The sequence below is a fragment of the Neolamprologus multifasciatus genome, chromosome 11, assembly GCF_963576455.1.
Source record: "Neolamprologus multifasciatus chromosome 11, fNeoMul1.2, whole genome shotgun sequence".
Classification (NCBI taxonomy): Eukaryota; Metazoa; Chordata; class Actinopteri; order Cichliformes; family Cichlidae; genus Neolamprologus; species Neolamprologus multifasciatus.
This window is the reverse complement of record NC_140449.1, coordinates 22,062,484-22,077,220: the sequence shown is the minus strand read 5'-3', so window position 1 is coordinate 22,077,220 and position 14,737 is coordinate 22,062,484. Positions and strand designations below refer to the sequence as shown.

Here is a 14,737-nt window from a genome sequence, read left to right as displayed (position 1 = left end):
TGTTTTTCTTTTTTGCCACTGAAAATGATGATTTGCATGTGTCACTTTGGGACTTTTCATAGAAAAAAATCTGCTTTTTTTTGTTTTGTTTTTCTCCTCAGGCAGCAACCTTCACCTGATTCTGTACAAATGTGTAATTCTATGTCTCTTTTTTTTTTCCTGCTACGTCTGAGCAGAGGTTCTGTTAATGCCCAAGAACAAACATCTTCAACACGACTAGAGCTACAATTACTACTGTTCACACTGATTAGAATGGAAATATGACTAACAGAGGCCCATAGAAAACTCAGACTCATAATAACAATGAAGTTGGTGAGCTGTCGCAGTCACTCACATTATTGTTGCATTTCTTTCAGTATCAATATTGGAAGACAATTTACAGTATTCACATCTGACTTCATCATATAAATGAAAATCATACAACGTTTGGGTTAAAAAAGAAAAAATAATTATACAGGCTCTCATTCTCCCACGTTATTGTGCACACTCATGCTGGACACTGACATATTACAGCTCACTGTTAGTCCCAGTGGCTCTGCATGGAAGAGATTCACAGTAAAAGTCATAAAGGAAAAAAAAAATGTGAAAATTAAAATTTCATTCTAAATTATAGTGTTTGCACATACAGCTAGCCTGTAATAACTCTAAGAATAATCACAACAACAATTTTACATCAATGATGGCCTGGTTAAATTAGCGGTAATATTGCACAAAAATTATGTGAAACATTTTCATAATAGCCCAAGGTTAATTGCGTTTGATCATTAACAAAATAAATCATTTCTAGCACATTAAAATATCAAAATAGTTTTATTGTGAAAGTTCATTGTTGTTGTTATTATCGCTCTGTTATTACTCTTCTTTTTATCCTCAGTGAGATTGAGTAGACTAAATAACAGTGAACATGGAGGGAGAGATGTAGTGTTTTACCTGTCTGCCTGTGTTTCTACCTCCTGTTGAGCCTGCAGTGCTCCTTTCTGGCTTCCCTCTTTCTTTACTACCCATCCTCCTCCCTCCTCACCTCCCCCTCTAATACCCTTCCTCTACACAGGTGTTGTTTTTCTATTGAGGGTGTTAGAGTTGCTCTCCCTGTCTCCCTTCAGCCTGTCCAGAGTCCCCATCCCTCGCTCCCTGTCGACTGTGGATGAGGTGAAGGGCGGAGGGCCGGAGCCCACAGAGTTGGGAATTGGTGGATTGGAGTTGGAAGAATTGGAAGGGTTGTGGGACTTGAGTGATGGGAGAGTGCCACTCATCATCACCCCCCCTCCCCCTACGCCTCCATCCTTTGGAAAGCAGTTGTGGAGCTGGTAGAGTGTGGCCCTGTCCACCGTTCCATACATGGGCGGCAACCCTCCCAGCTTGGGGTCACGGGACAACGTGTACAGGGAGATGTCTCCTCCAGCCAGGGCTGTGTGGGAGCGAGAGTGCGGGTTGGGTAGAGTGGACACTGAAATGGGGCCCTGGGAAAGTAGTGCAGAGGGGGGCAGCCCGAAGTTCTTTCCTCCACCTCCCCCCACAGGCGAGGGGTCTCGGGAGCGGGAAGGGTCGGTCGAACGGGATGAGGAGCGAGAGCGGCGGCGGAAGCGGTAGCTGGGCAGGCGGAGCATGGCGTGCGTGGTACTTTTGAAAATGTCGGTGCGAGAACGGCAGCGGAGCTCTTTGTTCTTCTCGATGTAGATGTTGACAGCCAGCACCCCCACCATTTCAGCCATAATGAAGGAAAGGCCTCCAAAGTAAAAGGACCAACCATAGGAGTACTGCCATTTCTTATCCTCATCCTTCTTCGGAGAAATGTCCCCCAGCGCAGCCGAGATGTAGACAATCACACCAATTATGTTGCTTAGACCTGCGACAGCACAGAAATACGATATTTATAAAAGATGTACACAAACATGGGCCTGCATACAGTGCTAATACATAAATTTGTCTGACATTTGTTAATAAAAACAACAGGTAGCCAGCGACAGGCACCCCCAAACAAAGCATAGAAACTGTTGTGCCACATGATATTCTCCAGAACACTGTTCACACATCTACCCTGCTAAAAAAAGGTATAACAACCATTTAAAACCAATCAGATCTCAATGGAAAAAATGCAGGATATCTACACTGATATGGACTGGGTAACGCGTTAGGTACAAACGGATCCTACATCATTTCAAGGAAAAGAAAATTGTCATCCTACAGAGAGCTGAATTCAAAGACACTGCAAAACCAAAGTGAAAAAATGATGCAGGACTGAAACAGAATGTCCCAGACATTAAATCTACCAGATTTAGATCAAGTGATGGTGGGAGCCAGTTAATGGTATCAATTCCTTCATCCTCCAGGAACTGCCTCCATGCTCTCAGCAGATGAGCATTGTCATGTACCAGGACGATCCCAGCACCCACTGCACCAGCATTTGGCCTGACAGTAGACCCAAGGACTATATCCTGATACCCAATGGCAGTCAGGGTGCTGTTGCCTAGCTTGTAGAGGTCCTTGCCTCCCTCCATGGATACGCCTCCCCAGACCATCACTGATCCACCACCAAAACGGTCATGCTGAATGCTATTAAAGGCAGCATAACGTTCTTCTCCAGACCCTTTCACATCTCTTACGTGTTTAGGGTGAACCTGGTCTGAACTATGAAAAGCACATGGTGCCCATGATGGACCTGCAAATTCTAGTATTCTATGGCAAATGCTAACCAAATCAGGCTCCACATTGCTGAACAGTGAGGACAGGGCCCACTAGAGGATGTCAGGCCCCGAGGCCACCCTCATGAAGCCTGTTTTAGATTATTTGGTCAGGCACATTCACACTAGAGGCCTGCTGTAGATAATTTTTGACCCTAGCCAAATGCAAAACTAGTGAAAAAACAGTCAGGAAAAATAAGGAGGGAAAAATGTCATTTCCTCTCTAGGGGGATGTCTCACTGTTGTCCCTCTGGTGCATCCGTGTTAATTTCATTAACTCCAAAAGAGATGAAACTGATTAACATCCCCCCCACCCCGCTACTTAACCGACCAGATCAATATCCCAGAGGTGTAACTGACTTGGCACTACTATAAAAACGTGTTCCTGTAAAAAATTTTTTTAGCAGTGTAGATAAATACATGAAGACATGTGCACACAAGCACAGATACTGAGCTACATACAGAGTTACGTAAAACGGTCCTCACTTACCTGCAGCCACGAAGAGGATCCCTGCCCCCAGGATAATATTCCTTTTGCTTTTATAGAAACGACTAGCAGCAATGCAAACTCCTCCCATCAGCAGAAGGATGGCACTAAGGATGGGGAAGATGTTGGAAGCCCTGACTACCCCTAAAAGAATGGAAGATGAAGAGTAAATGAAACAAGCAAGAAGCTATTACTGTGCAACATGACATTAAGAAACTTAATGAATAGAAGATTTTCACCAGATCAAAACTTGATTTTGATAAAGTTTGTGTAATATAATCAAATTACCTAAATAAGTTATTTACAATGAATAGCTCTTGTATACAGGACAGAACAGTCAATTATGTCATAGGTTTTCTAACAGAGTATCACAAGCATTTTATTCTGAAATAGGTCTTTTTAGAAAAACCCTATACAAAAAATAAGATCATTGTTGCAATTGGCTTTAAATCAGCATGCAATTGTTGTGCCTGTGCTGCAGGCAAATTTACAAATTGCTCTTCTGATGTGTTTTTGACAAAGTAGGTGCTCAGAGAGTGTTTATTGCAGCCTTAACGAGTGCATCCTGGCACTACGACAACTAGGACTAAATCTTTTATGCTCATTTGTAGCACTTTCACATTTAAAGAAAACATTTATTCTCTGTCTGAAAAAAGTACCACAAGGCTCCATTTTTGGACCTCCATCTTTCTCTTTGTACCCACTTGGCACTATTTTCCAGACACATAATATTTGCTTTAACTGTTATGACTGTCAAGTTTATTTTTATAGTGAAACACATCGGTGCATGTCCTGTCCAGCCTTTGCATAACAGGCTTATTGATTAAATTTTCCAAATTTTAATGAGAGCAAGACAGAAATTATGTTGTTCCAGTGGCACCAACTGCACCTCCTGTGTCACATTTTCTTCTTGACCTTATATAAGAAATTCATTATCCCTGATTTAGGTGTGAAAATGAATTATTCTCTATAGTTCGATCGTCGTGGGAAGACAGTGTCTAATTCCTGCCTTTTCCACTTGAGGCTGTTGTCACAAATCAAGCCTCTCCTGTCCATATGCAAACCTTGAAACATTAATACATGCTTTTATTACGTCTCATCTCGATTACTGCAATGCACTTTTCATAGGAATTCGCTTGACTTCATGCTCCTTTGCACCTCCTACAACTGGTGCAGAACGCTGCCGCTAGATTTTTATCTGGTGCAACCAATAACACTCCAATTTTAGCTTCTCTACACTGGCTTCCAGAGCCTTTACAAATCCACTTTAAAATCCTTTTATTTGTTTTTAATTCTCTAAGTGGTTGTTCCCCCCGTTTCAGCTGTGTGCGCTGTTACATTCTTACATCCCGTCTCGTTCTCTCAGGTTAGCAGACCAGACGACTTTGCTTGTTACAAAGATGCAACACAAACTCAAAGACGATAGAGCTTTCACAGCTGCGGCTCCATATATGTGGAACAATTTACCATCGCACTTCAGGCAGTCTCCTTCACTTGCTGTTTTTAACTCTTGTTTACAGACACATTTTTACGCCATGGCCTTTGACCCAGTGTGTTCTGTAACTTTTACCCTTTGATCTTTTATGTTTGCTGTTATTGTGCAGCACTTTGATCCGCACTGTAGTGCTTTATAAATAAAGTGGTATGGCATGGTAACCTAAGCCATGTTAAAATAAGAAATATAAGGAAAATCATTCTGAGCTGACATCATCTCGACACAAGAGTAGAAAACCCATTGGAAACCAAGCGTTTAGTGCTGTCTGACCCCTGACCTTTTGGCTCACTGGGATTTCTTTCGCTATGCTTAATATGATCATCTAACATTGAAACTGTAAGAAGCATATGTCCCTATAAGGATTACAAGGAAGAAATTATAGCCAACCTGTTTCTGTGCTCCTACTGTAGTGACAGGTGGAGAAAAACATTCTATGTCCTTGTTAACCAAGGCTCAGAAAATGTGAGAAAAATGGGTAAAAATGCTATGAAATAATTAAATATGTTGAAATTTGCTTTAAATAAAATGCACAAAATACTTTTTGAGGAAATTAATTACTCAGTTCTAGGCACCCAACTGAATCAAACCCTTCCCATGTGGCCCCCGGTCCTTTCAGGAGGTCTGCCAACCACACACACACACGCACGCACACACACACACACACACACACACACACACACACACACACACACACACACACACACACACACACACACACACACATTAACACGCCTCTCTCATCTAGGACAACTAGGCCACAGGAGAGAAAATGCCACCTAAATGCCAGCAAAATGCCTCTGCAACATTGTAAACAGAGCACAAGCTTTTCTTTACGTATGCACGGGCACACATGCATCATATCAGTGCAGAAAGACATGACTGCAGGGCACTGAGCATGAACTAGGGCACCCCTTCTCTCATGGCTTTGTAAACCTTGTCACGTGTTTATTTCTTAATGTGATTGAGAGAATGAGCAATAAAACGCCAAGTTTAAAGCATCAAGGCGTCATTTTATACTTTGCTCTTAATTAGTTCTGTTTTGTTTCCCCTCTACATCACCCACGTCTGGCACTTCAGGTAACTTACGTAGGACGTACTCTGCCCCATCATGGTCAAAGTCTGCATCCTCTGGGAAGTGGTTAATCTGAGAGCACACTCCTCTCTTCACTCCTGAGACAGACAAGAAGAAAAATGGTGACCAGACTCAACAAAAGGCAACAACTCAAAGCTGAAGCCTTATGAGAACAGTTTCTATCCTCTTGATGAAAAGCCTGATTGACCTGGAAAATGTTGTACCATGATTCAAAAAAGAATCCAAGCAAATGCGCTGAATGGTAAATTTGGGTATATTGTTTAGGAACATCATCGAGGTTAATGACTCTCGTTGTAATTACAGCTTATGTTAGTAATGTCACAAGCACACAGTGAACGCACAGGCACAACGTAAATACATACAAGCAGACACACAGGCAGACCGATAACTACCCGGCGGGGTCTTGCATGTAGACAGACAGACGAACGGAGGGACGCACGGAACGATGATGACAGCCCACCACTGTTGTTGGTGGATGGATTTTGAGAAAGGTGGAGTGATGAAATGAAGAGACACAGACTGAGGGAGAGACGAACAGATGTGGGGTGAGATGGTCTCTCAGTGCTCCTACATTTCCACAGGTAGGTCTGTAAAGAAACAGATGGTGGTACAATGGGAGTCAAATATTGGATGAGCCACATGGATCAGGCATTTTTGAAACCCTGCATTATTCTATGTTGGCATTTTCCATCATCCTTTATTAAACCACAAATCCAGGACTGTGAAAATACCAGCTTATGCACACATGTTCTTAGAGTATTCTATATCTAAAACAGAAAGAAACACTGGTTCATGTGGTCTGCTACCCTAAGAGGCAGAGAGAGTGAATAAAAGTGACGTTTCAGTAGCCAAATAGGCTAGTCAGTATTTCAGAAACTGCTGATCTGCTGCGATTTTCCTACACAATCATCTCTAGGATTTACAGAGAATTGTCTGAAAAACAGAAAACATCCAATGTGCAGCAGTTCTTTAGGTGAAAATGCTTCATTGATATGAGAGGACAGAGGACTGCTTCATGTAATAAACCTCATTACAACCAATATATACATCTCTCAATTCATTTCATGGATTCCCATCAGCTGTGTGACGCTGTCATTCCAATATGGACCAATGTTTCAGAGGAACATTTCCAGCACCTTGTTGAATTTGTGCCAGGAAATAATTAAGGTAGCTCTGAAGACAAAAGGGTCAACTGAATAAAGTATTCAATGAGTGTATGTGAACGTGCTTCCAATATTATCTCACTACATGACCTCAAACACAGCTGTGCTAAGTGACTCTGGCAGCTGACATGTTCAGTAACGGGCTCACACATTTGTGGGATTATCTAACAAAAGATCACACAGACAGATAAAATCTTCATTGACTGGTAAGTCAGTGCAACCCCACCTTGAATGAGTCTGCAGAGGGGAGAAGAGGACAGGACACGTCTAAATCCACAGCCACCCACCTGCAGGCATAAATCTTTTGGAGCTAGCATGTCCTGCATTTCCACCCCTTCTACACCTCACTGCATCACTGCACAACTACTGAGCATCTATCTTGGCTGAATACTCCACAGACATCAAGGATACTTGACCTCTAAGCCACGCCAAGACTCTGTCAGCTTTACTGCAGCAGAAAAGGCTGAAAACGAGAGGAAACTACAAGGAGGCAAAGATGAGGACAAACCAGTGAAAGATGAAATGTAAAAATGTTTGGGGGAGGAAGGCAGAGGGATAGCAAGTGGAAAAAACTGAGAGAGAGAGAGGGGTGAGGGAAAGAGTGGGTGGGGGTGCACTGCAGCAGAGCTGCAAGGGCTAGAGCTTATCTCTAATTGGCTGCTTTGCTATCAGGAAGCTTAGAGATGAGGACAAATTAGCTTTGTACAATGACCAAGCCCAGGATGGGCCAGGGATGCTTTATAAAGAGAGCCAAGTGGTTTTCCTGGAGACAAAAAAAAGCTTTTACCTCAGTCTGCATGTGAGCAAAGGCACAGATCGCAAACTCACACCACCCCTTTGCTTCTTCACTGTTAACTCCATCCCAGCTTTTACTGTAGAGTGTCAGGCAGGCAGTGTAATGTATAATGAATTAGCAGCTTGTGTTGCAGTGACACAAGAAGTGAAGATTGAGAGATGGTTGCTGCCAGATTCTGTATCTTCCGCCACTTGAAATGAGAAGCCGATGGGTGAACAGAGGCTTTTGTTTCAGCAATTGACTTGAATGAATGCATCCTGAATCACAGACAATGATTAATGGATTATTTTGGATGAGGGTTACGCTTCAGTATCACGTAATTATATTGCAATTATGCAAAATTGTTTTTTTGGCCCTGTGGCACGGTCGACCAAATACAAATGAAATGTGTATGTTGGTGCTGCTGCAGTGCTGCGCCCTCCTGAACAACGTTTTTCTAAAGTCAAGTGAGAGGTTCTTGCTGTTAGACTCGGATCCCATTTAACAGAAGAACAATGCATACTATTAAAAAATATGTGACTGAATAATGGAAAATGTATTCCCATTTATAAGCTTTAACATTTCAATGAGAAACGATTTTCTAGTTGGACCTCAGGAGCGGGTTTCAGGCCACGAGCTTGAAGGTTAAATAGTTGAATATAGAAAATTAAAAAAAGAGCCAATAAATACAGTATAATAAACAGAGTATCAAAATTACTGCATCCAGCGATTAATGTGATTTAAACAGTGGTTCAATTCATCTGCTGTCTGCACAGCATCCAGTCTGAAACCACCACGACCATAACTTAAAGTCACACAATACTGTGAGTGCCCGTCCACTCTCTATTATTTCTCTCAGTTGAATATGAACCTAAAGATCCAGAAAGTAGCTATAAACTTCAAACTTTCTCAAACATGCGTCTACTTAAGTCCAAATCCCGCACACAGATTCCTGTCCATGAAAGCTCTTTTGTTACCTTCCAAGCAGCATATTCTCCATAGACCGGAGTGGGTGAGAGCACCAGGGTCCTTCTTGTCCTTATTATGAGGGTCATCCTGGGTCACGTTGGCTGTGCTGTTGCAGATGAGGGCACGGGAGTACAGCCAGTAGTCCGTGCCTATTGCCACCGTCATCAGGCCGAAGGCAGCGAATGCCCCCACGGTGGTGAGAAGGATCTGGATCCCCTTCTCACACACCATGCCTTTAAAAGAAACCAGAAAGTTGGAGAGAGTGGGCATCGGGAGTGCAAATAAAAAGCATTTATCGAAGAGCAGGAGAACAAGGAAGAACTTAACAAAGTGCAGTTTATTAAAAAAGACAGCAAACAAAGAAGGTGAGATGATGAGGAGCAGGAGGAGGCGAGGGGCACCGGTGGGAGGGAGAGAGGGAGGCGATGAGAAAAGATGAGCGCGAGGTGTAGGCGGATGTGGGAGGTGCATAAGTGGCTCTATGATGTGTCCTTGGAGGAGAGTTTGATGACTCTGCTGACTCTGCTTAACAAGACAGAATTGATGTGAAGCACAACAGATCTCACCCTCCCAAACTCAGTCTACTCCATATTCATGACCCTGACAATGTTCTCCCCCTCGGTATCAGCAGGGCTCGATGCACACACACACACACACACACACACACACACACACACACACACACACACACACACACACACACGCACACACACACAGCAGATGAAACATGGGATCACCTTGCACCTACTTCTATTACAGAGGCAATGTTGGTGAACCTCTTACATACAAACATCCATGTATACACTCACACATTACATAATTCACTTACAGCCTTTCACATTGAACCAGGCAAGTGTGAAAGACAGAAAGTTGTCTCAGTATCGCAGAGTTACCTCCACAGATATTTCTGTTGTGTTAAAAGTTTCCTTTTCACAGACACAAACGTGCTAAACCTGACGGTGCAGAGAGTGACAAAGTGAGACCTACCTGACGGCGAGTTTCTATCCTTCGACTCAATTTTGAAATCTTTCTTTTCCTCGTCAGTGAAGAACGTGCTGTCCCCTCGATCCGGACAGCATCCATCGACTGTGTTCACCCGCTCTCCTCTCTCCTTCTTGCTCTTGTCCTCTCTCTTGCCTCTGTCTCTTTCTCTCTCTTTCTTTTCGACTCACTGGAAAGTTGGTGCTGGTGGAAGTTGTGGACGGTTGTCCCGCCCTCTGCTCGTCTGCTGTTAGCAGGAAACTTGCAGATAGAAGTCCATGGTCACTGCTCTGCTGCTGCACATGAACAAAGACAGAAATATATTGCACTGTATTACATTTATGTACAGCAGTAAATATTAAGTCATGACTCTGCAGATGAGAGCTATTACGTAACGGTTGACATGAGCCATTGCTGTATTTAACTTCTTTTCACATGTGCATTTATAAGACTTTTTAGCTGGTATCATGGATAACAAAGAGCTGTATAAATTAGGACTAAATTAGTAAATGGACTCTTATTGTTGCTGTGATTTTTGGGTTAACGACATATTATGAAAAAAGTAAATGTGGCACATTACATTACTTTCCTTAGATTAAAATTTTATTTTGCCAGCTCAACAGTAGGGTTAGGGCTAGGGTATCCTTCGTATCCTTATATTTGAGAAAAAAATGATATTTCTGTTGGCATGTGGTCATTTGGGAAGACTTCCATAAAATTCTTTAAGTTATTATGAATTAATTTAAGTTATCCCAAGTAAGATTTATAATATGCTCAATATTTGCTTGGAACCAAGTTGCAACGTCTGTGGATTGAAATAGAAACATGCAGTTCCTGAAATGCACAGCTCTACAACAACGTTATACATTCACTAGCCTATTTGTAAGGTCCATCTCGAGAGGAATGGGTTGGACCTTCTTAAAGCTGGTGTTAAGGCACCCAGTGTGTGCCAAGAAAATATCCCCCACCACCAGCAGCAGCCTGAACCATTAATACTTAATAATTTATCAGTGGGTGGCTGTAGCTCAGGAGGCCAATCGGAAGTTTGGTGTTTCGATCCCTGGCTCCTCTGGTCTTCAGTCTGCATGTCTCAGTATCCTTGGGAAAGATACTGAACCCCAAGTTGCTCTCCCATGTCTTCCATGGAGTATGTTAGATAGAAAGCACTTATGTGTAGAAAACAATACTTGTATGAATGAGCGAATGGGCCATGTTGTATAAAGCACTTTGAGTAGAACAGAAGGGCGGTCTACAAGAACCACTTAATTTACTATTTATACTTTCACACTTCTAATGTCAAATTCTCACCTTACCTTCTGAATGTTGCAGCAATGTTTTTCTAATCTTCTACAGTCTAATTTTGATGAGCCTGTGGGATTTATAGCCTCAATTTCATGTTCTTAGCTGACATGAATGGCACTTGGTGTGGTCTTCAGCTGTTGTAGCACATTTTCTTGAACGTTTGACATGTTGTGTTATCAGAAATGCTCTTCTGTATACCGTGCTTGTAACAAGTGGAAGGCAACAGTTTGAACTTTGGCTGCCTTCCTATTATCCTGAAGTGGTCTGGCCGTTCTATTCTGACCTCTAACATCAACAAAGTATTCCCCCCAAAGAACTGCTGCTCACTGGATATGTTGTGTTTTTCCATTCTCTGTAAAACACAGAAATGGTTGTGTGGGGAAATCACAGCAGATCATTTGTTTCTAAATTTCTCAGACCAGCCTATCTGACACCAACAACCATACTTTAGTAAAGTCACTTAGATCACCTGGATTCCCCATTCTGATACTTGGTTTGAACTTCAGCAGATAATCTTGAATGTGTCTAGATTAGGGTTGCCAACTCCCTGAGAAATAAATAAGGGACACCTCGTGGCCAGGGCCGGGCGACCCAGTTGTCTTCACCCTTCCCAGTGTGGTGAATTTTTTAGCCCTTTTTTTTTGTGTGTGAAATTATTTTTTTAACCATTTGACTTGAATTTGATTTATGACAACATTAACACAATAAAACAGGTCTCTTTCTTAAACAGAAGCCCGTCATGCGTAACTTTTGAGAATAAAAGTAAATCTTTCTTTAAAAGAACTCTGTCCTACTTAACTTAAAATTATATAAATTAATAGAAAACAATAGAAAGAAAAATATTCTTGTAACAGTGCACATTTAGTGCATTTAGTGCCATTGGCTTCAGTAGAGGCATTATTTCAGCTTTTGCTCCCGTTTGTAAACCCACTTGTTCCCATGATTACGCATCATAACTCATCATCATTATTCATCTATGTATTACTTTTATGTATTACTCATCTATTTGTTGTAATCATATATCCTTGCAGTTGTTTATTACACAAAATAAATTATATTATCACACTTCTGGCCACATAGCGCTGATATTCACTGCACATGCCCATTTTAACCTTAACCAGAGGGTTTAAAAACAAACAAACCAGTGTTTACATACCATATCTGCTTCTGCCGTGGCCTGGTGGACAAAAATTGGTTAAGGGTTCCCCGAGCTTTCACGCCCCTCATGTTCTTCATGTGCCCACCATTAGAAGCATGCCTGTGGAAAAAGTGCGCCGGCACACAGTGCAGTGCGCTTTATAGGTGTTATGGTGCACTTTTCCAGCCAGGTGTTTTCCTTTTCCCATTCTTCCCTGTACTTTTGCAGCCTTTTTTTCTTTCTCTGAGAGGAACAAACATTGCTGGTCTAATGCTGGTCTAATGCTGGGCTTACACTGTGTGATTTGTGGCCCATTTTGAGCCGATTTTTGAGTCGTGCGACCGATTTGGTGATCGGCCGGATTTTGGCCTTCATCGTGCATCGTGTAGTATACGTGGGGTAACGAGAAGCGATTAACACCTCACGACCAGCTCCCGATCATCAATCGCTCGTGAGGGTGTCACCGCAGCCGCTCACACTGCTCACGCGCAAACACGTAAACGTCGGTGAAAAAGACGGAGCAGTACGGCTGTGCAGCGTGTGATCTGGACACAAGCGATGGAGGCACAACTTGTAGAACTTTGGAAAGCTCATCCGAGCCTTTTCGATGTGGCATCACCAAATTATCACGACCACAACAACCGTGAAAATAGTTGGATTTACATTGCTGCTCAATCACAGCTGCCTGATCAGTGTTTTTCATTAGCAATTTAGCAAAGCTGATGGTGGTGTGTGTCTGTGTGAGTGAAAGACAGAGAGGGAGAGCGAGCGACAGATTTTCAGATTTTCTACCTAAAACCTTCATTTTATGGAGGCACAGTGTGAGCACTCAGGTCGCATCAGAGCATCGGGCGGTATAGTGTGAGACCCCGCATCGTGACCTACGAACTTATAACCAGTGTTGGGTAAGTTACTTTAAAATAGTAACTTAGTTACATTACTAGTTACTTCTATCAAAAGTAACTCAGTTACTTCAAGTTACTCGTTACTTCCAAAGTAACTAGTTACTAGGGAAAGTAACTTTGGTTTTACTCAGAATTCTCTTGTTAATGTGTTGCTTCCATAACTTTGCCAGTCTTTTAGCTTGCTTACTTGCCACAAGTGCACTGTGCCACCTACCAATAGAAAGGAAAAGATATTACATATTTCCACGAGAGAAATCCCACGCCTGGACCGTCATTGACTGCTGCCATGATTCTACGTCACAGCATCATGTGCGCCTTTTACATCCAACACAAAAAACTGCAGTCGTGGTGCTTTGATTGTACTCAGAACTCAGAAATTCTGCCTTCTGAATAGGAAGATGTAGGTAACACCAGACTGCAGATGAGCTGCATACAGAGCTGGACTGGGACAGAAAATTGGCCCGGGCATTTTGACTAGAGACCGGCCCACCATTATAGGAAAACTCATAAAGCCTTTGAATGAAAACAAACACTGTTGTGACAGTGATGTTCACTGTTTTGATGGTATATATGCATCAATCGTTTGTTGTAAGATTCAGATAATTATTTTTTAAAAGCTAGACATTTTAAATGAGAATAAGAAACAAAAGTATTTCTTTGTGCCCCCCTCTCCCTGTTAATGCCCAACCTGGCACCCCTGGCAAAACTTTGCTAGCTCTGCTCCTGCACAGTTACCAGCTGTCAGCTACCTAAAAAGGATCCTGGGGTTATCTGTCTCTCAGAAACAGTTCATAACTTCTCTTCAACTCATTCATGTCACCTAAAAGGTAAACCTGTTTCTCCATCACCTGTTCAGCTCTGATGGTTCAGTAAGGACATCTCCTGGTTTCATCTTCATGTTTCCCTCTCACCAGATAACCAAACCGACATCATGACCAGCAGCTTTTTTGCAGCTGTGGCTCCAGCAAACATCTGCTGATACTAGAAATTAATATTAAATAAATTCTAACAACAGCTGATCAAGCTTAAACGTGCTGCTGTTGTTTAACGCGACATCGGCTGGTTTCCTCTTTCTGGCGCAAAGTGGGTGATAAACAAACAAGAGAGCCGATCAGCTGATCATTGATCAGTTTTCATGATTGAAGTAGAAACGGGAGAGGGAGGGGGGAGAATGAAAGAAGAAGAGGCAGCTGTGCAGCAAAGACACAGAATAACTCCAGCTTTGTGCCTTTTTCATTGTAGCTGAATAACGCGTTAGTCCCAACACTGCTTATAACCCATGCGAGCCAATCGTGCAGTTTGAAAATCGCACAGTGTTTGCCCAGCTTCAGGTGTACTGTCGTCTGAGACTTGCACCGCAGTGTCGGCGTTTGTTTCCCTGTTGGCCATGCTTTTTGTTGTAGTCATCTGTTGTCTTCCGGTATTTTCTCCGCAAGCGACCTTTCCTCAACCAATGAGATGAGCGGTAATCTGAATTGTCATACTCAAATTGTCATAAGTGTGCTGTCAGCTCATTGGTCACAAAGCAGGAGCGGGGCTGGGAATTATGTTTTTAAACAACGCGTTAATTACATTAAAACTTATAGACTACTTTTGATTCTCACTGTATTACGGGACAAAGTGCGTCCCTTTTCAGCTCAATACGGGACGTGTACTTTTGTTTCTAAATACGGGACGATTCCGTTTTTTAAGGGACGGTTGGCAACCCTAGTCTAGATGCCTAAATCACTGAGTTGGTATGGGATTAG

General features: G+C 42.5%; 1 protein-coding gene across 2 annotated transcripts in view; it reads right to left on the bottom strand.

Moving 5' to 3' along the window:
- The window catches only part of cacng8b (calcium channel, voltage-dependent, gamma subunit 8b), a 30,140-nt gene continuing 15,403 nt past the window's right edge, over positions 1-14,737 (bottom strand). The window contains exons 2-6 of one of the 2 annotated variants that reach the window (XM_085178033.1): positions 9,651-9,937; positions 8,672-8,896; positions 5,750-5,833; positions 3,172-3,312; positions 1-1,846 (exon numbers count right to left, since the gene is read on the bottom strand). In XM_085178033.1, coding sequence (XP_085034159.1) covers positions 1,044-1,846; positions 3,172-3,312; positions 5,750-5,833; positions 8,672-8,894 — 1,251 coding nt within the window. In that variant the 5' untranslated portion in view covers positions 8,895-8,896; positions 9,651-9,937 and the 3' untranslated portion in view covers positions 1-1,043. Of the gene's footprint in view, positions 1,847-3,171; positions 3,313-5,749; positions 5,834-8,671; positions 8,897-9,650; positions 9,941-14,737 lie in introns of both variants that reach the window. The other variant, XM_085178031.1, reaches the window with a different exon arrangement.